The 25,724-nt window shown below is 40.6% G+C and overlaps 1 protein-coding gene across 12 annotated transcripts in view; it reads left to right on the top strand.

Moving 5' to 3' along the window:
• The window catches only part of FILIP1 (filamin A interacting protein 1), a 118,900-nt gene extending 96,768 nt beyond the window's left edge, over positions 1-22,132 (top strand). For 10 of the 12 annotated variants that reach the window (XM_076333093.1, XM_076333089.1, XM_076333091.1 and 7 more), the window contains 3 exons: positions 1,903-4,708; positions 11,760-11,983; positions 19,799-22,132. In XM_076333093.1, coding sequence (XP_076189208.1) covers positions 1,903-4,708; positions 11,760-11,966 — 3,013 coding nt within the window. In that variant the 3' untranslated portion in view covers positions 11,967-11,983; positions 19,799-22,132. Of the gene's footprint in view, positions 1-373; positions 438-1,902; positions 4,709-11,759; positions 11,984-19,798 lie in introns of those variants that run through there. The other 2 variants (XM_076333095.1, XM_076333094.1) reach the window with 2 other exon arrangements.
• Positions 22,133-25,724: the final 3,592 nt, after the last annotated feature.

Genomic DNA, 25,724 nt, shown 5'->3' with positions numbered 1-25,724 from the left:
GAAAAGTGCGTGCTTTGTGAGTGGCAGCGGGTCTTTTTTTACCTTTTGACATTCTAACTTGACCCGTAATGAGGCATCCACCAGTATGCCTTTTCAGTCCTTTCCAAAGAGCTGCCAAAACTAAAGAGATTTTTTTGAGAATAATCTGTGACCCAGCAAGGTTGGCTGTAAGGTTTGTTTGTTTTTCTCTCTCCTGCTGGTTCCTACTATTCTCTTACTCCCACATCCTATCCGACTCTTGTTTTCAAATGTATTCTTCAGCCTTCTCCTTCCCTACCTACTGCATCCTGTGTTCTGGTTTCTGATTTCCTTCTCTTTTCTTATAGCTTTTCTTTCCAGTTCCTGTTCGTTCTGGTCCCCGAGGAACGAGGAGTGAAACATTAACAGTTGCTGGAGGACCAAATTAATATGGCTGTTGTTATGAGTTTAGAGTTCAGGTGAGGGCTCCGGGAGACATCCTTTGTGTATGACATTGTGCCCCGGAGCTCTTTGCATCACTTCATTGCTGGGGCAGCAGAGAGGAATGCATATCTGTGCTTCACCCACTACCATCTACAGTCCAACATTTAAGATGAAAATACTGATAAAAGTTGATCTTTGCTAAGATACGGAAGTTCCAGTTATTGCAAGTTAGTTAACAGGTGGTAAATTGCTCTGCTATTATCACTTCACTGCGTGTCAGTTACAAAGAAGTTGAAGAGCTTCAGACATAGGGTGAGCAAAGCGAGTGGATTTGAATCATCACACGTGTCTTGATAGGGGATATGGGAGCGGCAGGTACTTTTACAGTGGTTTGAAAAACATGTCATTTCACAGTAAATTCAGCGTGCATACCTGTGTCTTCTTTTCTAAGTTGTATTGCTGCTTTTACAATAAGGCTCTCACATACATTAGTAGGGGATATGTTCCTGTGTTATCTCTACCCCTTTGTCAGCTGAGGATCACCATCCTCATAAATCTGTGCTTACAATATGTGCAGGCACTTCCTGAGCTGATGTCGGCGTACCCTGAATATAAATCACAGATATAAAATAATTCCATTACTAATAATTTCTCCATTGAAATGTTGCATGGGTAAGGCTAGAAAATGTAGTTCTTTATTATCTTTCTGAGGATACACCTAATTTGTGTATTGCGAGCTTTTATGTTGTCTGAAAATACAGCTTTACAGACTATATAGAGAAGAGCATTTTCCAGCTGAGGTTAGCTGTAGCCAAAGGTTTGATTAGTCTGGCCCTTGCAGTCCACAAAATCTACTATTGTAAATGAAAATGTGCCTGGAAGAAGAAACTTTTTAACATAATAGTCACTGTGCTGGCAAATTTATCTTCCGGCTAATTTCTTATGCCTGTGATGCCCAGATGGTTATCAGTTGTGTGCTAATGTAATCTCCTGTCCTGCTGGTTTATTTATAACCAGGATTGATCCATTTATGTACGGCTGCATATAGCACTTAGTTTTCATTTTTTACCTTATTTTACACATTTTTGTGTATGCAAGACATAAGGAGGAATCCACCTTGTAAAACAAGTTTGGTATAAATGGATTGGTGAGTAGATATACCTGTCCTTTTGGGATATTATAGACTTTTACCAACCTCATCCTAACAGAGAAATAAATGTAAAGGAATTAAAACCTGATGTATTTGTTATCTATACGTGTATAAAATTTCACTGGTTTTTAGATTTCTAGATGATTTTATATAGTTTTCAGTTAACTTTTGTAATTTAAAATATTTGGTTTGGGAATGTAACTGTAGTAGGTAGTTATTTCTTGACTACCTAGGTTATTAATGAAAAAAAATTTGATAAAATGAAGGTGATTTTAAAAATGGAGAAATACACACACACACACATATATATATATATTTTAGTTTAATGCATCTCTTCTAACTTGTTTCAGGTTGAAGAAACTTCTTGAGCAGGAGAAGATCTATCAAGCCCGGAAGGAAAAGGAACATACAAAGAGACTCAATAAACTAAGAGAAGAACTAGTCAAGCTCAAATCATTTGCACTCATGCTGGTGGATGAAAGACAAATGCATATTGAACAACTTGGTCAACAAAGCCAGAAAATACAGGACTTAAACCAAAAACTAAAGGAGGAAGAAGAAAAGCTTAAAATTATTAGTGCAAAAACAAAAGAAGATGGACAAAAACTGATGAAGTTAGAGGCAGAACTTGAACACAAATCATCATCATTTTCTCAAGAACATGAGGAGATGACTGCTAAACTGGCTAATCAAGAGTCACATAATAGACAGCTAAGGCTTAAGCTAGTGGGGTTGACGCGCAGAATAGAGGAGCTAGAAGAAACTAACAAGAATCTTCAAAAAGCTGAGGAGGAACTTCAAGAACTAAGAAATAAAATAGCAAAAGGGGAATGTGGGAACTCTAGCTTAATGGCAGAAGTGGAAAACCTCCGCAAGCGTGTGCTTGAAATGGAGGGGAAAGATGAAGAGATCACAAAAACTGAATCCCAGTGTAAAGAGCTGAAAAATAAACTGCAAGAGGAAGAGCACCATAGCAAAGAGTTGAAACTTGAAGTGGAAAAATTGCAGAAAAGAATGTCAGAACTAGAGAAGCTGGAAGAGGCTTTCAGTAAAAGTAAGTCTGAATGCACCCAGCTACACTTAAACTTGGAGAAAGAAAAGAATTTGACTAAGGATTTGATAAATGAGTTGGAAGTGGTGAAGACTCGAGTGAAAGACCTTGAGGCATCAGAAAGCAAGTTGGAAAAGGCTGAAATAAGCTTAAAAGATGACCTTACAAAGCTGAAGTCATTTACTGTAATGTTGGTTGATGAACGAAAAAATATGATGGAAAAAATAAAACAGGAGGAAAAAAAGGTTGAGGGTCTAAACAAGAATTTTAAAGTTGAACAAGGGAAAGTTATGGATGTAACAGAGAAACTGATAGAAGAAAGTAAGAAATTTTTGAAACTGAAATCCGAAATGGAGGAAAAAGTGTCTAGTTTGACAAAGGAAAGGGATGAGTTAATTGGCAAACTGAGAAGTGAGGAAGAAAAATCCTCTGAACTAAGCTGTAGAGTTGACCTGTTAAAGAAAAGAATTGATGGTATGGAGGAAGTAGAAAGAGAAATTACAAGAGGTCGAACCCGGAAAGGACCAGAGCATGGTTGTCATGAGGACAATAAGATTAAAGAACTTACCGTTGAAATTGAAAGACTGAAAAAACGTCTCAAACAATTGGAAGTGGTTGAAGGAGATTTGATGAAGACAGAAGATGAATATGATCAGCTAGAGCAGAAATTTAGGACTGAGCAGGATAAAGCTAACTTTCTTTCTCAACAGCTGGAGGAGATGAAGCTCCAGATTGCCAAAACCAAAGCAATAGAAAAAGGTGAAGCAGTGAGCCAGGAGGCAGAGTTGAGGCACAGGTTTCGGCTGGAAGAGGCCAAAAGCAGAGATTTGAAAGCAGAAGTTCAAGCTCTTAAGGAAAAAATCCATGAGCTGATGAATAAAGAAGACCAGCTTTCTCAGCTCCAAGTCGATTATTCGGTTCTGCAGCAAAGGTTTATGGAAGAAGAAAATAAAAACAAGAGCATGGGGCAGGAAGTTCTGAACCTAACAAGAGAGCTGGAGCTTTCTAAGCGCTATAGCCGTGCTCTGAGGCCCAGCATAAATGGACGAAGAATGGTTGATGTTCCCGTGACGTCCACTGGCGTGCAAACAGATGCCATAAGCAGTGAAGCAGCAGAAGAAGAAACTCCAGCAGTGTTTATAAGGAAATCCTTCCAGGAGGAGAATCACATCATGAGCAATCTGCGACAGGTAGGTCTGAAAAAACCCATGGAGCGTTCTTCAGTGCTCGAGAGATATCCTCCAGCAGCGAATGAACTTGCAATGAGGAAATCTTGGATACCATGGATGAGAAAGAGGGAAACTGGGGCTCAGGGAACTCCAGATAAAGGAGCCCGAACCCACGGTAGTCCAGCGCATCCTGGGGAGGTTGTCCTTTCACCAAAGCAGGGTCAACCTCTTCATATTCGGGTGACACCAGACCATGAGAACAGCACAGCTACTTTGGAGATAACCAGTCCAACCTCAGAGGAATTTTTTTCAAGTACCACTGTCATTCCTACTTTGGGAAATCAGAAACCACGAATAACCATCATTCCCTCTCCAAACGTTATGCCCCAAAAAGGGAAAGGCAGTGAAAGTCCCATGGGCCCAGATCGTTCTATGTCTCCAGTCACTATAACAACATTCTCCAGGGAAAAGTCCCCAGAGGGAGGGAGACCACCCTTTGCTGACAGACCTGCATCGCCAATTCAGATTATGACAGTATCAACATCTGCAGCACCGGCAGAAATCTCTGTCTCTCCGCAGTCACAAGACATGACCATGGGAAGGGCTGTCTTCAAAGTAACACCGGAAAAACAAACCGTCCCGACTCCAATCCGCAAGTACAATGCCAATGCCAACATTATTACGACAGAAGACAACAAAATCCACATCCACTTAGGTTCCCAGTTTAAACGCTCTCCCAGTGCTGCACCTGATGGCGCGAGTCCTGTGATAACAGTCAGACCGGTGAACATAGCAGCAGAGAAAGAAGTTGTGACCGGTACCGTCCTTCGCTCGCCCCGGAACAACCTGTCCTCGCGACCTGCAGCAAGCAAGGTGACAAGTACTATCACTATAACGCCTGTTACAACGTCCTCCACCCGAGGAACACAATCAGTGGTAAGCAGCGTAGTCTCATGATGTAGTCTTCATGGTAAGGAGAAGGGCAACCATAGTTTCGATTTGAGACACCAGCAAGGAAAGAATGGGTGGGGCGAGGAGAAACTTGCTTCCCTACATTTGTTTCAGATACAAGCTTAACTATAAAATCAGAATTTGCCTGATTCATATATTTTTGTACCAGTGTTGGACGCTGGTATACTTTTGGCATTATTTCCCAAAGTTTCAAAGGAAGTTCCTGCAAAGTTCCTTTAAAGTTATTTTGATAATGGCAATCCTGTAAAATTGCAAGTGAGAGACAGAGGGGGACAAAGAACGATGGAGATGACAGAGGAGGAAACTGTATTTCTATTTTTGGTGAGTGCTATTTCTGACTTCTGAAAATACCCATAATGATTTTTGGCCCAGCTGGCAGGTCTTTAGAGTCTGATCATGTAGGCTGGCGTTTCTTTGGTATAATCCCATTATAGTTATAATTCAATTAATATCTGCTGTAATGCTGAACTCCAAAAGAATAAATAGCCAGACATGGTATCATTGCTTACAGCTCCAAGCCTCTTTCAGCCAGTGAATAGTAAAGCTCTTTCTGTTCCTCTGAAATTCTCAACTTCTATAAATGCTGTATTACAATACTGCTTCCTCTAACATATTTTTTGCTGCTTTCTCTCTGTGCCTCTGTGGTGGTACCCTGGCTTCTTTTTTGTACTTAAATCAGTCTCTCACCTCTGTCTTTAAATGTATTGGACAATATTTATTGATAGTCCTCCCCCCAGCTTTATTATTGGACATGGTTTTGCATTGCTTTAGTTGGAAATACCCTGGGAAAGAAGAATTTAACCAAAATAGAAAACCAGCAGTACTGTTATTAGTCCAAAAGCTTATTTAGCTAGACAGAGCCTGTAGCAGATGCTTAGGGGAAGATTAATTTAAGTGGGTAAACACACAGTAATGTTTCCCTCAGCGTCTGTTCCCACTTTTTGGCAATAGGTGGGTATTTCTTTCTGAACCAGGGCCTGTAGCCACATCTTTGTGTTTAATATACCGTGGCGGTGTTTTCTTCTATTTATTCTTCTAATTGCTTTTTGAACTCATTTATACTGTTGTTTCCACAACATCAGAGGGCAGTGAATTCGGTTGTGGGCTCTGGGAAAAATGCTCTTTTGTTTGATACCTTTTATGCAATACTTTCATTGGTTACAGCCTCTTTCTTGTATCTTGACAAATAGTGAATAGTCATCCCCTGTTCATTTGTCTGTGCTGCTCAGGAGTCTGCAGACCCCTACAACGTGCCTCTTCAGCCATCTCTTTCCAAGCTGAAATGTCAAAGTGTATTTAAGATACACTTCCACACTTTTGGAGAGAGGCTGCCATTCCCATTTAAGCCAGCAACTTAAGAAAACTTACATTCGTCATATGGATCCATTTGGGATCGCATGTGCGTGCTCTCTCTCTCCCCACTTATATAATGTATTGTAGATACTTTACAGTGTTTTCCTACGTCCTAGAGGCAACTGTTCATTTTTTAAAAAGTCTTGAATTAATTCATTTGCAAACTTCTTTGTCTCTCAGAAGCTTGGAAAACTTTTTTTTTAAAGAGTTCCTCATTCTTTTTTACTAGATGTCTGTCTCTACTGTGATGATGCACTGAACTGTGGCAGACAAAACTTTTTTGTTTTGTTTTCATCTGGCTAAAAAGTGGCTTCTTTCACTTCATCCTCCCTGATTTGGAATATAAGGAAAATAGTTCAACCGTAAGATTTACTTTATCTTATGCTTCACTTTGTTTTTTAAGTTCCCTAGTCAGATGAGCAGGGAACTTCGAACAAGCCCAAATGTGCCTTTTCCTCCCTAACCCCCTGAAAAAAAAAAAAAAGTAGTTGTATATTCACCATCTGTTTTGCAAATGACTACTTTACAAACACATTCCAATACCCCTAGTCAGAAAAAACAAGTTGTGATCATTTACTCAGTAACCCTAGAAGAAACCAACACTGATATAATTTTGAGGGTTTAAGTTCATAAAATCAAAGAAGACAAACTGATACAAAACTGCTTTCTTAGCTCACTGGTTTTAATATTTTTCTTAGCTCTCCTCATACAAGATGCCCTGTACAATGTACTAATGCAGTGCCAAACTACAAAGGGGAAAATAACCCTAAAGTTCCTAGGTCTCCTCTGTTGCTGTAACAAAATTGCAGTTACTGCTTTCATATTTGAAAACGTTTAACTCTTCTTCCAGTTTGAATTTACTAGTTATCTTCAGTATTGCAGGTGAAGTTGATTTTAAGGTGCACACACGGTACTTTTAAAGGTTCAGCCTGAGCTGTGGTGTCTCCCTGCATATGTCAGGCCAAAACCAGAGACTGTGGTTTCATGATGGATCATCATGATTTTTGAATCCCATGAATCCCATGGATTAAGGGGTGTTACGGTTGTGTTGATTTACACTGACATACACTCCAGAGTAGCTAGACATTTATATTCCCCTGATCTAAGTCCTATTCTGAGTCTGCAACAGTTTTGATTTAGATAAAATGAGACCCTAATCCACAGAAAGACACAGGCACCTGAAGGAGAATTTGGGAAGTTTTTGAGCACTTAACCAAAACGATCAACGAAAAAAGGCACCGGTCAGTGACTGTGTCTCGACTGGCACCTGAACTTGCTGGACCCAAATGTTTTGGAGGCGCTTTGTGTTCTGCCTGCTGCACAAGCCCAGGGCTGGCCAGCTGAGCAGCTGGCCTTGTCACACCAGTGCTGCCACCCAGCATAGTCCAGTCCCACAGGATCTCCACGGCAGGAGCTTTGGTGCATTCTGGATCCCAGGGCTGATGTGATGGAGACTGTTAGACCAGTTGAACTGAATTCAGCATTTAACACAGACCCACTGCCACTTTGATTAACAAAAAGAACCAAACCCTAAGCTGGTAACTGCCTTTCATATGATAGCCCATGGATTTGGTTAATTACCCTAGAAGTGGAAAAACTGGGTTTTGGTCCTCCTTAGCTTAATTAGAGTTAAACCCACTCCTAGGAAAATACTTGGACTACCTTAGCAGACCTAGCAGATAATTTTTTTATTACAGATGGACCACAGCACAACCAAAAATTCAAGACTATGAGACCAGAGGATATGCAGACCAAAATGAGCCTGAAAGGGTAGCCTGGTTGTTAGTCTTGCCTTAGCACATTAGCCCAAGTCCCTGTTCCCAGGACAGTTCATATAGTTTACATTAAAAACAAATAGTCTTTGGGAAAAAAAACAACTGTGGTGCCTATGTCCTGTTTTTTGATTTAGGCCTTACATTTGGCTGTGGGATTGCTGATGAATTTGGATTTTCTTTGGCTACCAGGATGGATGTCAGTCCTATAATCACTTCATCCCTGTGCTCCCCACCTCCTACAAGACTGGCATCCAGCGCTGGCTGTTTACGCTGCCAGGGTACACAGTGAATCCGGTGACATGCAAATCTGCAGGCAGCAGAGGGAATCCCGGCTGCAGCAGAGCCAGCATAGTGGCACGGCACCAACCATGCAGAGGGTCCTGTGACCGAGGCAGCAAGGCACAGCTGAAAGGCTGTTGGGTGCCAGAGCTAACTGGGCACACGTTAAAGCAGCTATAAGGCTACTTTCATTTGGGCAGCATTTAGTTTGAGATTGGCATCTAAATTTAGCTCTTTGTAGGTGTCCCATATACACTCTAAGCTTCTGTTGGAGATCCAGGGGTCAGCTCACTTGGCCGTATAGAGATACCTGGTGCTATCTGCATGCCCTGCGGCAGTTGAGACACGTGCATGAGGCTGGTAGGTGTAACACAGACCTGTACCTTTCTGCAGTGGAAGCTGATAGGATACCTCAGATGGCACAGGATGCCTCAGTGTGGGCAACTGAGTCAGTCCCTAGTCATCAGTCCCCTTGTCAGCACTGAGCCCTGTATGCTGGCTCCGTGGAGACTGGAGGGTGATTCAGCTGAGATGCTGCTAGCTTCAGCCTGAGCTGAATTGCCCACTGGGCTCCATTGACTGTATTGACTAGATCTCAAGTCCCACCCTTTCAGGATTCAATTGCCTAAACATACTCTTTAGTGTAATTTTAAGTGCTGTCAAGTAGCCTATCTAACTTCCAGCTGCTTTATCAGAGGCTGCAGGTCTCCTTGGGTCCTCTGCCTTATCTACCAGCCCTGTGCAGATAGCTTGAGTAGCCCAGGGCATCTCAAATTGCACTAGATACCTGTGTCAACCACTGAACTGAACCATTTCTGTCTAGGGCAAGCTGGCCCCTGATCTGATTGAGAACAAGTGCTGAAAAAGCACCTTTTTTATGAAAATATTCCAAAAGTCAATGTGTGCATGAAAGCACTCTTTGTGTGTGTCAATAAAATGCACTAAGCAGGATCTATTATAAACCACTAAAACATGCTAAATGTTCTGTACATTCAAATTGCTTTTCTTCCTTGAATGGGACTGTCCAACCTTACTGCAGCCTCAGTGTCTGCAGTGAGCGTTGATTATCGACCTAACCAGCTTAGTGGCTGCATGTATTTATCTCACTCTCAGTAATGTATTTACTAACCTCACTCTGGCCCCCTGTGCTATTCCAGCACCACGTACTGCCCGTTCAGAGCCAGCCAGCGTCACTCTGCATCCTGTGGGGCTGCATCTCAGGCGCTCTGTGCCGGCTGCTTAAGAGTTGGTTTTTGGTTGGAGCTGTATTCCTGTATCAACCAGATGACAGCAGCCTACAGACAAACAGGGCTGGAGGGAATTGCTTGGGAGCTTGGTCTTGGAAGAAATGACCAAGAGACAGACAGTCGTGTGGGTTCTCTGGTGCAGACAGGGAGAGTGTCCTCTGCTTGCTTACCCTGTCGCTCTCGCCAAAGGGGACTGCTTGCTGAAGAGCCACCTTTGTGCCATTTCACTTAGCAAACACAAATGCTTTTGCAGCTGCGTGTGAAGCAGGCATTAGCTTCCGTATGATCAACATGTTAGTATGCCTTAAGGAAGGCAACTAAGAAATTTAAAGCAAGTTAGGTTTCTTTTCAAAGTGCTTTTGAGTGATTTAGGCTTGAAATGAGTAACTTGAACGCGCCCAAATCCGTAGTTAATAATTTACATGTGAATAAAGCTGAAGAAATGCCTGAGATTCCAGCTACTTCATTTGATTGCCTCATGTTTACACACTGTGGAGCTCTTTCAGGGAGTACAAGATGTTTGTCATTTGGGTTCCCTGGGATGTTGACATATTTTCCAAGGCTGATGGAATGCATTTGCATGTTTTGCCCTACAGAATTGTATGGGCCTAACTTGTTTTGACATCTACATGTGAGTTCCATATTAGCCTTTAGACTGCTATTGTAAATGTTGCTTTTAGTTATTGAAAATGGCTTCCTTCCTGCCAGGCAGACAGCATTCAAGTTTTCCAATTGTGATTTTTTTTGGTGTATATATGGGGTTTTCAACTGTTCTTAGAAGATTAAGGAATGGTTTTCCTTTGGATACTCAGGATGCAGACAGAAGGCTCTGATGCTACTGGCTGGAAATCCTTCGAGAGTGAAAAATGCTCCTTCGTGGAGCAGTTTTTAAGAGCATTTTTAAGTAAATATGCAAATACATGTTGCAGTCGACGCGATCCCTTAATCCAATCTATTTCAGCAGTTTAGTTTTATTTTGCTTACATGTCGTAAGTTGCAGAATTTAGTTATTTAGCAGATGGGTCTAGCTGGGATTCCAGATCTTATGAAAAGTGTTCTCTTTTGTGAGATCAGAGTCTTCGTCCATTATCTGAACAGAAAAAAGTCACATATGAAATTCAGCTGAGACACTGAAGTTGTCACCGTTAACATTTGTGTCTGTATTGCATGCTGCAGAAGATAAAACACATCTTCCTTTCAGAATTGTCATGGTTATAAGTATTTTCTTTAGGTCATGGTCCATAAGGGGTAGCTTCCAGTTTTGGCCTTGCAGAGTATGTGCAACATTATCTGGCCAATGGAGATAGAAAATACCAGTTGGCCCTTTTGAATCTTTTTGTCCTATCCAAGTGCTCCTTGTGCATTTACACAGTGGGATTCAGTTGCCTAAATGTATATACTGATTGCCATTTTCAAAGCTATAGGATAGCCAGCCTGGCCTCCAGCTGGTGCTCCAGGGCACAGATCCCTGGTTAGGAGTGGTACTGGGTCTGCCAGCCCCGTGCTCGGGTCCTCAACCACTTAGGCCATTTTTTTTTTTTTTTTTTAATTCTGAAGTTCTCAGACTTGAGGATAAGTGTGCTTGGTAGGCTGTTGTCCAGGGCAGCAGACTGGCAGAGGTAGTAAAATGACCATGTCTGCACTGCCTTGAGGTATCCCCAGAAATCTGGGCTGCCTGCTTGACCCTCACCAGACTTCAAGTTGTGGCTCGGGCTCGGAGGGGGAGAGCCCTCTCCCATGTCCCTCCTCCCACAGCCACAGGAAAAGGAAATGTAAATCTTTGCCCTGTCTCTCACTCTCAGCCCCCTGCACTTCCCAGTGCAGAAATAAGTGGCCCCAGCCATGGGCCCAGCATACTTTGGGAAGCAAAGTTCAATTTCATCTATGCTGCTGAGGAATCTTGCCCCAGCTCTGAAAATATGTCAGTTACTCTGGGTTCAGCATTAGCCTCACGTAGCTATGCTGTTTTGAGGGCCTGTGCTAGTCTCTGTGCAAGATGCCAATACTGTACCTGTCTGACAGCTAAGCCAGTGTTTAGGTAGCTTCTAAGGCCATCCTGCACTGTGTTGTGCTGTGGAATCGGAGTTTTGCAGGGATTCCCACCCCTGTGACATCTTGATCCAAAACACCGGACCTCAGCTCTGGGAAACTCGTTTGATCCCGACCGTACCTTTGGCCCTACTCTAGCAGTATGTGCTACGGCCAGGTTCCAGATGTAAACATTAATTTGCTAATAGGCGTGATTTGGGACATTGTTGCTTGAGAGGTAAATGGAGAATCAATGAAAAGTATAAGATGAGCATATATGAGAAGAAAAAGTCCTCCGTTCATGTCATTTCTCTCCGTCTCTCTGTTTTGCAGACAGGACAGGATGGGTCATCCCCGAGACCTACACCCACCCGCATTCCTGTGTCAAAAGGTATGAAAGCAGGAAAGCCAATAGTGGCAGCCCCAGGAGCAGGAAATGTGACAAAATTCGAGCCTCGTGCCGAGACTCAGTCTATGAAAATAGAACTGAAGAAATCTTCAGCCAGCAGCTCTGCCTCCCTGGGCGGGGGTCAGGGCTGATGGCGGTGGCTCAGGGGGTATGTTCTGCAGGTTTTACTGCTACCATGGAAGTCAGCCCCCTGTCTGTGTAGTTGCTCACGTTTGCCTGTACTAATGGAGTCCTGCAGCTGTCACTTACAACAAACTAATAAGTGTGTGCACTGACTACTTAAGTAACAACATCCTTTTGTTTTCTTACTGAAGTTTAAAAAAGAAAAAAAAAAAAAAAGCCATCAAAAAGGCAGTTGTACGCCAGGAAGATTTTCAGCCTGGGAAGTGAGAATGGGGCAACCGCACTAGGTTATTAATCTAGTTCAGGAATTCTTAACAATAGACTTGGTCACTTTTTAATAGATCGAAGAAGTTTGGTCACTTTTACTAAATTGTCTTCCACCTTAACGGATCACTTTCCACCTTCGCTACTGCATGGGGAACTTTCCTTCCTGCCCGTGATCACATTGTTGAGATGCCACGTTGCCTAGGGAAGCAATGCCAGGAGGCAGCGCACTTGAGGTCCTGTTTTAATGAAAGCTAGTACCTCAGGTGAGGGAGGGAGGGGAAGAGAGAAAGGATGGGCACTGTGTGACCAGCCTTCTCTCTAGGAGTCTCCCATCCAAATCAGTGTTTCTTAGTGGTGAGCTGCTTTCTCAAAGCGGTTACAAAATTCAAGGGGAATGTAGGGAGGTTGCACAATGTTCAGCATCGTTCGACAATGTTCGGCAGCAGCAGTGCTAAGCAGCAGCTTATTTCTTCCAGGGGGGGTTAACACTTGTAGACAGTACTTACAACCAGGTCCCCGACTTACGCACACTGGGTTACTGCCAGCTCAGGGGTCAGATGAAGGCAAGTGAGCCAAAAGATGTTTAGTCTTTAGAAAAAGCTTGAGAAACATTGATCTGGCTAAAATCAACATAGTCCATTTGTGCCTGCTCCAAAGACTGCTAACGGCTATGAAGCAAGTCACTCCATTGACTTCACCAGGTTTTCAGTTTTCCTGGTTGGATGAACTTGTGCTGTATTTAAACCTTAGTTGCCAAGCATCCTTATGCCTTAGAGGGGAAGTCAGCACAGACTGCTGGTGGTAGAAATTGCTATCTAAAGGCACAGCTCAGGTACAGACAGTGAAAGAGAGAGGGTTTGGTATGGAAGTTACTCTCAGTTCTCAGTAGTTTGAAATATTTTGTCTTAAATACAGACCACCTCACAAAACCATGGTGATTAATCATTTTTCCTTCCCTCTTTGTGATTTCCTCATTTATATGTTTGCATTTTTAAGCATGTTTTAAGGAATTGTTCCAGCATGGAAATGGTGTGGATGCTGATGATTGTTATGATTGTTTATTTAATAACAGTAAAGTTATTAAAGGGCATTTCCATTAAGTGATCAATTTCCACAGAAGAAAGTCACAACCAAAAGAAATGGAGCCGAGCAGACTGATAAATGAGGGTTTTAAAGCTTGTATAATACCTCAACCACCACAGCAAGCTGTAAAGGACCCAGTGGTTAGGAATAGCTTTCAGAAGGTGAGGCAGGAAGACCACCAATAAGCAATAAATACAATTCACAGAAAAGAAAATGCACCAGTGGGTGAAATTTTAAATGGCTTTCTGTCTGGGAGAAGAGATTTGATGGAAGAATCTGCCACGGAAGGTCAACAAAATTATGTTCAGTCCAAGCAATGTTTCATCTTCAGTCTGCACTTTGCATTGCTCTCCAATTTAAGATTCAGATATGGCCATTATCCCAGCATAAAGCTGGAATTTTATTATTAACATGAAGGGCATTTTGTCTGTGGTATAAAAGCTGCTGCCGCATCAGAAAAGAAGTAGGTTTCAATTTTTACATGTCTAGCACCTGCAATACCTGTTAATTTTAAGGTTCTGGTTCCCATGACATCTGAAAATCAGATTTGTATTAGTAGCATTTTTCATAACACTCAGTTCCCAGTATTTCAGATAAAACTTGGAAACTGGAATTAGCAAGCAATGTGAGTTACTATGCCAGAAATACATGAGATCCTCTCAACTAATTGTTATCATTTAAAAGGCTCAATTTGTCAATAAATTGTTGCCGAGATCTTACTGTTCTTATCGTAACATAGACTTTTTAGCAGATGTTTGAAGAAAACACATTATTAGGAGCTTTTTGCTGGATATTCACTCTAAATACTGGCACTGAAGCAAGTCTTCAGGTCAAAACAGTCTTTTAAATAATAGTGCGAACATGAGCCCCGAGCTAATGTGGCTTGATACAGTGATGAACTACAGCTGCCTTAAGCCGTCCTTTTCAGATCCTTGTTTCAAAGAAACTTGGTTCCTTAGTTAACTGTTGCTACACCCAAGGCAATGTTCTATGTGTGCTTGAAAAATTTGTTTGTTTTGCTTGAGATCTAAGAAACTAAATCACCTGAAGAAACAAGCCAGCCTTACAATACCTGAAATCCAGGACACACAAATTAGCACAACTGAACCAGAACTGCAGGCACAAGCCGGGGATTACTCTTGTAGAGTCAGGAGGATTTCATGAGATGGACTCGAGAAATTCCAGACAGGTCAGACCAAGAATCCTGTTATTTTTCCCGGGGGCAGCACAACAAAAAGGAACTTTTGCTCCATAGCAGAAGTCTAAAGAGTTGGAATCAGGCAACTGGTTTAATTGTTAGCTAAAAATAGGTATTTCGTTGTACTCATCATTTTTAACATCTATTTTAATGGACCTGAGATTCTTGTTTCTTAAAGGTAGAAGAAGGGTGAGATGAAGAAAAAAGAAAGCCTATAGTTCAGAAGTCTTAAAAGTTGAAGCGTAACTGTCTTTATTATATTGGAATTTCCTCTGAATCTGAAGACAGTTATTTTAGTGACTACAGTAGGTCAGCTCCAGAGGGCAGTTTAGACAGCCAAGTGTAAAGACAGTGCCTAAGCCCCAGAGGCATCCTGAAGATCTTCCTGAAGTTCTTCCACTGCCCTTGTCTAGTCAGTGTTTCAATTGTGACTTAACTAGCACCGCAGCCTCTGAACCTAATCGAGATCCATAATCTAGGTATTCTTGTATTTCCTCTAAGGGCTTTAAGTCAAGCCACAATTTCATGGTCACTTAAAGTCAGGATGTAACCACAAACTGGAGTCAAAAGCTGTAGTCCTGTCTGTCACTTCCAGCCAAGAAAGTACTCACTTCTATGTGGTTGTCTCTTGAGCTGGCACAAGTGTTTGAACTTCAGTGGGGAACTGATCTGAACTAAAAGGAATCTGGCAAAAAGCATGAAGGCTAGCTTTAACATAGCTTAGTTCCAGGCTCTTGGGCCAGAAAAAGAAAGAAGGAAAGTGTAGGAACCCAGTGGCTGTTTTAAAGTGACTGTGGAATCATGAATGCCTCCTAGTAGATCAAATACCACACAAATGTAGGGGTAGTGCTGCTTATTTTAAAAAGCTTTTGATTGAAACCTTTCTTCAAAGGTCGCCCTTCTCACCAGTATCTGAGGAGACTCGAACCCACATCAGCTCCAGCCAGGTTCACCAATGGCACTGACAGACAGTTGAGGGGGAAGAAGGTGGCATTCTCATTCCCTCCAGTAAAGGCTGTGCTGTTCTGCATGGAGGGCTGCAGTATTCACTGAGCAGAAACAAGAGAGTGGTTGAGGGGTCAGGATATTGAACTAGGAGGAGGGAGCCCCCCCGGATTCTGGTCCCTGTTCGAAAGGCTGCCTTTGAGCCTGGCCTTTTGTGAAAAGAAGGCTTATAAGATGAAGTGTCTGTGTTCATCCATCCCTCCATCTGTCCTTCCTTGATGAATAACATTGAACACATCAACCAATTTCAGCCAAATCTGACAAAGCAATAGGGGTCTCCAGAATAAGAAATTCTTCCAGTTTAATGAAAAGGGTGACAGAGAAGAGGAGCAAGACCTTACTAGTGCCCCACTGCGCGGAAGAATGTAGCATGAGCTCACCTTCATGCAACATCAAAGAATGAACACAAGAGAGTGATGTCAGAAATACCACAAGGAGAAGCTTTGTTGAGACCTCAGATTTTACTAGGCACCAAAGAATCAAACTCCAATCCATAGGAAGATATTAGGGCCTTTATTTACAGGGCTTCTTGTGTATTCTACATTACTGGATTACAATGCAGAAACCAAACCTTCCTCTGCCCAGGTGACCATCTAGAATGACTCATCCTCATGCTTTCTCTCTCTTACCTTTTTTCTGTATTGATTTTTTTTTTATGAAGTGGAACAGTTTCAGTAGCAAAATGCACTCAACTCAGAGTAATAATGATAGTCGCAGTGCTTCATCAGGAACTAAGCTGGCTGAGAACCAACCTTTGTATTTTTGGTAGGATTCAATGTCAGCTGGAGAGATGCCCTGTTCTGGCTGACTGCGTGGCCATATAAGCAGTCGTGATAACTCAAGTCCAGCAGTAGGAACATATGGCTTGGGACAGCAGTAAGGTGGAGAGGTGGAAGAGCAGGGAAAGGGCCAAGGCATTAACGAGCCGCACACATGGACTGAGAAGGTGCACCCTCAGTTCTCCAGATGATCTTTGTGATTGTAAATCTAGTTCCTAATAAGTTTTCCACTGTGTTCCCTAGATAAGATCCCATCACCTGAATTACTGTTACATAAGAGTATTGCTAATGTAGTCATTAGCAGAGCAATACATTTGAGTAAGCGTGACTGAAAATGAGGGAGCACAGAACTTCAACCCTGATGCCTGGGGGATCTCTCTCAGATGGGTAAACATGCTAAGTAAATAATAGAAAAAAACCAGAGATTCTGATTTATTTTGCCCACCTTTTTTTCCTTTTGTGACACCCATTAGTGTGATTTTTCAAAAAACAAATAACACGTTGTGACTCTTCTGAATATGCCCATAGAGTGCGCAAAGTCAGTATATTTAAACCTCAAACCTCTTACAGCACATAGTAATTAGCATCATGTGAGTAATCTCTAAAGTCACGTTAATATGGTGATTCCTGCCAATTGGATGCCAAGTTATATGTTACTGCCTGAAATACGCTACACATGTTCTAAAACATGCCCAATATTTACATGAATTTTCAGTGATTCTGATCAGAAGTGGAAGAGCATGTCTTTAAAGAGAGTAAGCTACTGCCCTGCTGGGTTTCAGGTGCTTGGCATAAGCTGCAACAGTCAGGACAATTTTCAGACCAATTATATGTTCCCATCACACATCAGTGGCCGATTTCATTGAGTCGGTTTGAAACCTGTAGTTTGCTGGCAGGAGTTTCTGTGAGCTCATCTTTCAAACTTGTTTTCATTTAGGGGAATGTTTTTCTCCCCTACGTCAGTGTGAGTTATCCTCTTTCCCTTAACCTTGCCTGAACTCTCTCAGGCAAAACCGTATGCAAACCCATCTATATCATTATAGATGATAACTTCACTTTGAATCTTTCTTACTACCTACACGCTGCTCTTACTTGGCTTTTTGGAAGATGCAATCAGGGTTAACTACTCTCAGATGCAGAACTATCGGCTCTGAGAGTCAGGTATGATCACTCAGGTATGAATGGTTCTTCACTTATAAACTCTCTTCAGCAGGATTTTCAAAATAGAAATACTGATGTATGACTCTTCTGTCGCTTGGGCGTGCGTTGCCTGTGGTACATACATTTTTGTATTATCTGGTGTTATTTGTTTGTATATATTGTAAGAAGAAATTAAACTTCATATGTTAAAATGTCAGTTGATGTGCTTCATTATATGAACTGGTATTTTTGATAGGCCAGCTGTTTATGATGTGTTTCCCAGAGAAGTTCTGATGTACATCAGTGGGACTGAAAGCAGAATTAGCAGTTTTACGTTAACTTCATTTTCTTTTCCTGTCATTAAAAGAAATTGTTTTGTTTAAGTGAATTCATAGCTCCATGAAATATTCACATCTGTAATCCTAGAAAAATTTATGTAATCATATCCTACAGATATCATATTCCTACAGAGGGTGGTCCAACAGAACTCTGACAAAATCTGCCCTACTATAATTTTAAGTTAATAACTGCTCAGACACCTCTTGTAGTAACTATGTGTGTGTGTATATATGTGTGTGTGTATAATATATATATTTATATATATATAAGCATTTCAAATACAAAGTACTGATAGACAAACTAAGAGCTTACATATACGTGTGTGAGAATTGAATGAACAAATGAATAGTAGAAGTGGAAATCAGTTGGGTTTTTATTATTTCTCCTACTCGTTTCTGCATAATTGCTGTATTTGGTCTGTAGGAGGAAGACTGATTCAGAAACCTGCTGTAGTTTTGCTGTTCATTCAGTGACTGAGCCTTTACAAGGAGCATGATATTTTTCTCCTACCCATTTAGTTTTTAGAATTTTGTATCTAAACTCTGTATTAATATATGATGTGCATAGGGAATATTAAGAAAAAAATTGTTTCATACAGAGTTCGTGTGACTCCCATTGAAGTTAATGGGAGAGTTCGCCAGAGGTTACAATCTGATATTAAGTAAATGCAGCTTTTTACATCATATTCCGCAAGAGCTTGAAGTTAGAGAACAGTACTGGTTATAAGGTAAAATCTTACTGTAGTTTGTGGTTCTTTCACATTCATTGCTCAAATTTGGTAGAACTGGTATACATAATCTTGTTGAAAATCATTTGTTATTGATAAATTATATGGAAAAGAAATACTTTCTATTTGGGAAAGTCTATTACTTCATTTGCTTAACATACGTTCTTGAATGTTGCCTTAGCCCTGCTTTTCTGAAAAGCATGTGTGAAAAGCATCGCTGGAATCTGCCATCTAGTGGCAAAGTTCTGGCATTAAAAGTACATGGAAAACATTTTGATTTTCTTTCCTCTTATAATGTAACTTATTCAAACATCTTGAAAATATTAGTTAGGAAGCAAAGGCAGAAGTCAATAAAAATGTAAAAGGAAATCAATACATGATTAGTGTCATTTCTTGGATCATGTAAATTTTAAAAATCTTCAGACTATTAAGAGAGGAAGGAATCTTAAGAAAGAAAACAAATAATTTCCATTAAGAAAATGAGTATTTCTGAAAATGTGTTGTTATATGTTTCTAGTTAGCATTGGTACAGTTATATTATTTGAAATGCATAAAATACACCTTTTCAGAGAAAAACATCATTGATAGCTAAATTCTTATATTTAAAAAGTTGCCTGTAAGAACAGTGTATTTAGATAGAAGAACAGAAGACCAGGTCACTAGTATTTCAGGAGAGCCCAGAGATTAATCAGGATCAGGGATCTCCTACGTTACACGCAGGGCAAAGTTAAACCCATCCTTTCAAAGAAAACACCAACACTTTGTTTTGCATGCTGTGGCTGAAATTTATCCCCATTAAAGTCAGTAGCAAAATTCAAGCAGACTTGCTGAATAAAACCAGCGTAGGTTTCTAAGCCAAATTTCAATTAGAAATGAGAATTGACCTCATACCTCTTCCTCATCCCCATTTCAGAACTGCCAGCAGGTTTATGACGGATTTGCTCAGACAGGATACAAGAGACCCAACTCCAAGCCTTCCTCTACCTGATTCCGGTGTGGGACTGGAACCTTGGTGTTCTTGTGGTTTAATCCATTCAGCTGTATTATTCTTTTTCCCTATGGATGGTCTTGGCATTGAGGTGGAAGCCAAGGGCCTCGGAGCCCTAGCCTGGTACTAATTTAGTTTCCCTTTGTAGCATTAGCCAGGCCAGTTTTTATCAACCAATGATGTGAGGGTAAGCCTGCGAGATGTTTCTAGGAGAAAAATGCTTTGCACTGCCATTGTAATTGCTCTTCTTTAAAGTAACTCGTAATTCATTTGCAGCTTCATAAACCCAAATGTTTTGCTATCTTCTCTTTTAGAGAGTGTCATCATTCACCAGTTACGCATGAACTCTAGATGAGTTACCGCCCCCACTATATGCTCTCTGTGTGCACTACCCTCCTTGCCAGTTGGACGGATCACTGTAGAAGCTCTCTACCATCAACACCAGGGTCACTCGTGCTACTGATTATTCGTGGAAGTATTTATTGCTTCCATTAGATTTTATATATTTTTCTTGGTAGAGCTTTAAGAATGAAGGGCCTTGCTGATATTTTGAAAGTACGTAGTCAGAGAGAGAGAGAAGCAGTCTTTCTGCCAGCTGAATTTCACTTTTATTTGCAAAGCCTAAGGCACGTGCTTGATTTTGTTTGACGTTTGCCATATAATTTATTTTTATAATACACTTTGTAAAGTAACTGTCCCAAAGTTGCAATTCCTGTTGTCCATGGCGCATTTATTTGTAGAATACACTGTCAAATTCGCAATTTGATATTTTTGTAATAGAGAGTATGTAAAGAAAGAAAAATTTAACTTCAACAATGTTTTGTGTTTAAATGGAAAAATATTCAGCACATTTTTTTGCCACCATGAAATCCTGTGAGACTAAATACTCTGAAGACTGCTGTATGGAATTTGTACTATTGCAGAATATTTCTTGCACTGTGTGGTGGTTTGGCATAAATTTAAGTATTGAAGTCCAATGCCTTGAAATACAACCAGATTTACTCATTTTAAACAATGTAAGCCAGTTTTTAAAGCTGTGATTTTTTTTCTATATAAAGTATGTTTTTACTTCTGCCTGTACCAAAAAAGATGATTTTCATTACACTGTAACTAATAAATTTTCATAACTATGCAAATGTAATCAAGCGTTTGAATTTTAACTCTAATTTCTTAAGGTTGACAGTACTCACATATGTATTTGTTTATAGGGACAGAATGTATGCCTTTGGAAGTTACTTTTTCCGACTGGTATTTCACTGCAGTATCACAGTGATGTGTGTAGTAAAACCGATTCAGATGTTAAGATACAGAGAGGGGTCTATCACCAAGCCCTTAATGACTTAATGGTTTATAACCTTGCGCTTTCACTGCATTGGCAGAGATGTCCGATTGGTACGATCAGAATATTTAGTCCAGGACTAATAGGACTGTATAAATGAGATGCCATGCACTCTGCCATACGCTGAAGGGCGCTTTTTACACTGGTGGCTGTAGCTTTTCAAATAGCATCCAGAGAGTTCTGTGGCAGCTATGCTCAAAATGATTTTTGAATGAATTATATATAAAGCTGGATACAACCCAGGCAGGGTCTTTTTTTCTTACACATTTCTTAATGAATTATTTTTAATCTAAGTCATTGGCACATATTTTAAATACTGCAGATTTTTTAATTGCAGAAGCTACTGGGAGAAACTGTTTTTTGGAAGGGAAAACAGTGTTGTTCGCAGGAGATATGCTGTGGGACGCCAGAAAGAGCGCGTTAACTCAGCGTCCCACGGAGATGAGTAGGCCAGTTCATTTTTGAAGCTGTAATAATGCACTGCTATGTAGTCAATTTGATCTTCGTGGTTTAGTTTGCTTGCCAGCCATGGGAGCTGTTTTTTTTCTTCTAGATACGAGTTCTGCAGCAAATGCTGGCATTGTAGAGAGGCAGGATATTCTGGGACCTGTATAAACTTTCTTGGAGTTGATGGGCATTGTAAAGAGTTTGCTAATACAGCTATACTGAGTAATCAAAATAAATGTTGCTCATGCTTGCAAAAGAGTCATTTTGTCGGTTTATCTTATACTTCAGCTGGTACACCAAGTTTTTTAAGGAGTGTTGTTTTTTTTCTTACGGCGGACAACGTATGCCAATAACATAGCTGTGTCTGTAGATTATATTTTACAGTGAGTCAAGAAGAATTCCAGTAATAACAGCTGAGGTGAATAAAGTTTAGTGTGTGCCACATTTGTTTACTGCGCAGTAGAATGAATGTTGTAATGACCCAGATCTTCTATTTTGAAAGCATTACTTGGGAATCAAAACCTATCCATGTTAAGAAGTACATTGAGCTCATCTGGAATGAAATTGCTGGCTATTTGAAAGCGACAGTGACTTGCCTGAAGTAAACTTCAGCTTTTAAGTATGAGTAAGATATAAGTAAAATAATATTCTGAAGTTGAGACTAGATTTAAAAGGTCGCAACCAAAGTAGAAAATATTTTTCCTTGTCTAGACTTTAACACAAAGCCGCTTCAGTATGAGTGTATGTATAAGTTGTCCCCTTTTGTTTTATAATTTCTAAACAAATACATAAATATTTATGGTTTTGCAAATACAGTAAGTTTTTAAGCTTTAAAAAAATAAAGGTTTGTTTAAAGCATAAATACAGTCGTGGTGTATTTGAAACAATTTAGATTTTAAAATATTTTCGATGAACTGCAGCACTTTGGAGTAGGAGACTGGTAACACTGGTTATAAAAGATCCATGGTGATATACACTATTTCATCGCTGATAATGGTTTATGCAGGTAGAATAATAAATTCTGATCTGACACCTGGCAAGCAGCTACAAGTATTTCACGGAAATGCCCAGAGGGTAAAACTCACATGTGCAAAGGGTGTATTTCATCTTCAATGCATTTATGTTCCTGGTCAATTTTTTACATTACCTAATTTGGATTTGAATCTAAAACAAGTAAGTAAAGAAAGTGCATTAGCCACATAATTAGCCTATATTTTGGGGACACTCAGGAAGAAATCTATTAATGTAGACTAAAGATGTGATTAATTTCTACAAGTATTGTCATTTCAAAGGAAGCAGTTAGGAAGTGCTTTCAGACGAAGACAATGTAGAGGCTATCTTGGGCTATAGATATCAGTAGCTTTTAAGCAATTGAAAACCAGTGAAAGATCTACTTTTCTCTTAAAGATCTCTTACTGTCTAAAGTGGATTGAAAGACCTGTGTTAGTATAATTATAGGTGATAAAATATGTTTTAATCTATTAAAAAAATCTCAAATACTTCAATTTCTAGAGAAAAACTCTACAGCCAGTGAGTTTTCCTTTTGCCTCATTGTGAAACTTAATTGGACCAAAGAGGAGACAAACCTGCCTGTTTTGCAGAACCATCTCTAATGTAGATAACAAGATACCAAATGGAGGTTACTGCCCTGAATGTTCCACCTCCTACTGTGAATCACTGGGTTTTATCTCTTCTTCTGAACAGTAACATTTAAGTTGAAAACTTCATATTTAATGCCTTAAGTTATGTAGATTTGCTCCCTGAAATAATGTTTGGCAGTTAATGCATTTTATTTGCCTTGCCTGTTCTGAATATCAGTGGTTTTAACAGCATAAGGTTTTATTTCTTTAGATTTTAAAAAATATTAATTATTTACATCTTTCCTATAAATAAGTGGACAATGCGATGGGACAAGTGCCAGAAAAAGACCGTTTTGGGGGCTTAATGGACTACAATTAAAAAGTAAATGCCAACTGGTGGTCTTTTAGATTAACTACAATACATCCATTTTTGTACAATTTTAAGGCTCATTTTATACCCCTGAAATCAGACTTCAGTTTTCAAATTAAAATGTTATAATTTTAGCATTTATGCTTAAATATATATGCTGACACGTTTGCTTCTTCCTTGGCTTAAAGGTTAATAAATGTAATGCACTGAGGCCTTGACTATGAGGCTATGTAAGATGTCTGTGTATCACTCATTGCTAAGTCAATGCCTAATAAATCAGCTTGCACATATTAAAAAGGAATGTTATAAAGGTATGTTTTTATAAGTATTTTTCTTTTTTTTTCTGTACCCATTTGTCTTATAACTGCACACAAACCAATGTGAAGTGCACTACATCGGACAGCACCTCATTGTAGAATTTCATGAACATGAACTTTGTTGGTTGCACTTGCCTGGATATAAATCAATTTCCCTTAGTGTAAAACTGTGAAATAATATCCAACCAAGACCTTAGCTTACCGGTGAAAAAGTAAAACCAATATATTGAAGTATTTATGCTGATATTCTTTATTTCTCTAAAGAATGGAAGTAAGAAGATCTGTTGGAGGGGTCCAGAAGAGGGCCACAAAAATGGTCAGGGGGAATGGAACACTTCTCCTATTAAGAAAGGCTGAGAGAGTTGGGGTTGTTCAGCCTGGAGAAGAGAAGGCTTCGGGGAGACCTTATTGCAGCCTATCAGTACTTAAAGGGGGCTTATAAAAAAGATGGCGGCAGACTTTTTAGCAGGGCCTGTTGTGACAGGACAAGGGGGAATGGCTTTAAACTAAAGGGGGGTAGACTGAGACTAGATATAAGGAAGAAATTTTTTTATGCTGAGGGTGGTGAAACACTGGCACAGGTTGCCCAGAGAGGTGGTGGATGCCCCATCCCTGGAAACATTCCAGGTCAGGCTGGACGGGGCTCTGAGCAACCTGATCTAGTTGAAGATGTCCCTGCTGATTGCAGGGGGGTTGGACTAGATGACCTCTAGAGGTCCCTTCCAACCCAAACTATTCTATGATTCTAAGATATACCCTGTGATTGCATCCCGTTATGCTACTGAGGATGTAATTATTTTGATAAAAAGAAATCTCATGCTTCTAATTAACCTAGTTGTTCCAGTGCAAAGTGTATGTGTCAGCCAAGCTTACAGACAAACATACAGCCTTAGATTCAACTAGTTGAAGAGAGAGCGCTATAACTGGCTAATAATAGTGGATCTGATCTGTATGGTACGTTGAATAGTTTTTCTGTTTCACACCATGCAGAATGGTAAGCAGAGATTAGTTCAGACACCTCACTTCAGCTGTTGCTTTGTCAGTATGGCAGTACTTATCCTCACATCAGGACTTGGCCGTGAGGATGTGTACCATGCCACACCTCGCTAAATCTGTCCAGTTCAAAATCAGACAGCAGCTGATTCCACTGGGGTGGAAAGCAGGAAGTTCTCCTGTTCTCTCCTTTTTCCACATTTCCCAGATTTATCCTGGGCTTTTGTGGCTATGGCTATATTAGGACGTCATTTGATACAAATGGAGCAGATCAGCACATAGAAGTTCTGGGGCTCTTCCCACCTCCATTGGTCATAATTTGAGGTTTTCCCAGACTGGATTTACTCTGGCCCCTAGGCGAAATGTCTCCCCTGCGGGTCATTTCGAAACTTTTTGAAGTAAAACTTCAACCTGTGTTTGCTTGACTGAGGGCCTCTCTGCAAGATCCTCTAGGAAGCGCCTCGCTTTTCTGCCCATTTCACACAAACGAGAGTACTACATCAGCGATCCATCACCGTGGCCCGCAGCATCACTACTGTGGCTATTCCCCAACAGCTGACAGAGCCCATGCCCAGTTTAACCATTGCAGAACAGATTCCCACACAAATTTAATGTGCCCTTTCTTGCCAGTCCTCTCATACCTGGGCAGCACGAGATTCCCAACTTCCCGATACTGCCCCTCGGTTATCCTGCTGCCAGAGAAATTTCTTGCCATCTCACAGCACGTTTACAAGCAGTCTTGTTCCCTTGGGATCCCAGGTTGCACCTCACTGGCTTTCCTGTGAGGCTGGGGGAGTAAAAGTTACTATAGCTGAAGCTGGTGATTGAAAACAAAAGATAATAAAGAAAAAGGTGGTAACAGGGACAAGGGGCTTAGCTAGGGGGAATGACAGCAAAAGGTAGGGCCCACAATATAAAGGATAAATTAGGAATGAGATATAGCTTTAGCACAGATGCCACAAGGAATACGATTAATTTTTGAACCCTAAATAATTATTCAGGCACCAAATTAATTCTTAAGTTTTAGGTGCTCAAGTGTCCAAATTTCCTACGCTATGAAGAGTGGCCTTTTTGAGTCTCCAGAGAGAGACCGCATTTGCACAAGTCACTTGCTCCCCCCAGTGGTCCTTGCTGGTACTTTCGATTCTTCCGAGAACTAAAAACCATTTATTTTAGGGAAACGGTTCCACAGGC

This window comes from Aptenodytes patagonicus, chromosome 3, assembly GCF_965638725.1.
Source record: "Aptenodytes patagonicus chromosome 3, bAptPat1.pri.cur, whole genome shotgun sequence".
Lineage (NCBI taxonomy): Eukaryota > Metazoa > Chordata > Aves > Sphenisciformes > Spheniscidae > Aptenodytes > Aptenodytes patagonicus.
Note: the sequence above shows the minus strand (reverse complement) of the source record. Positions and strands in the feature narration are given on the sequence as shown.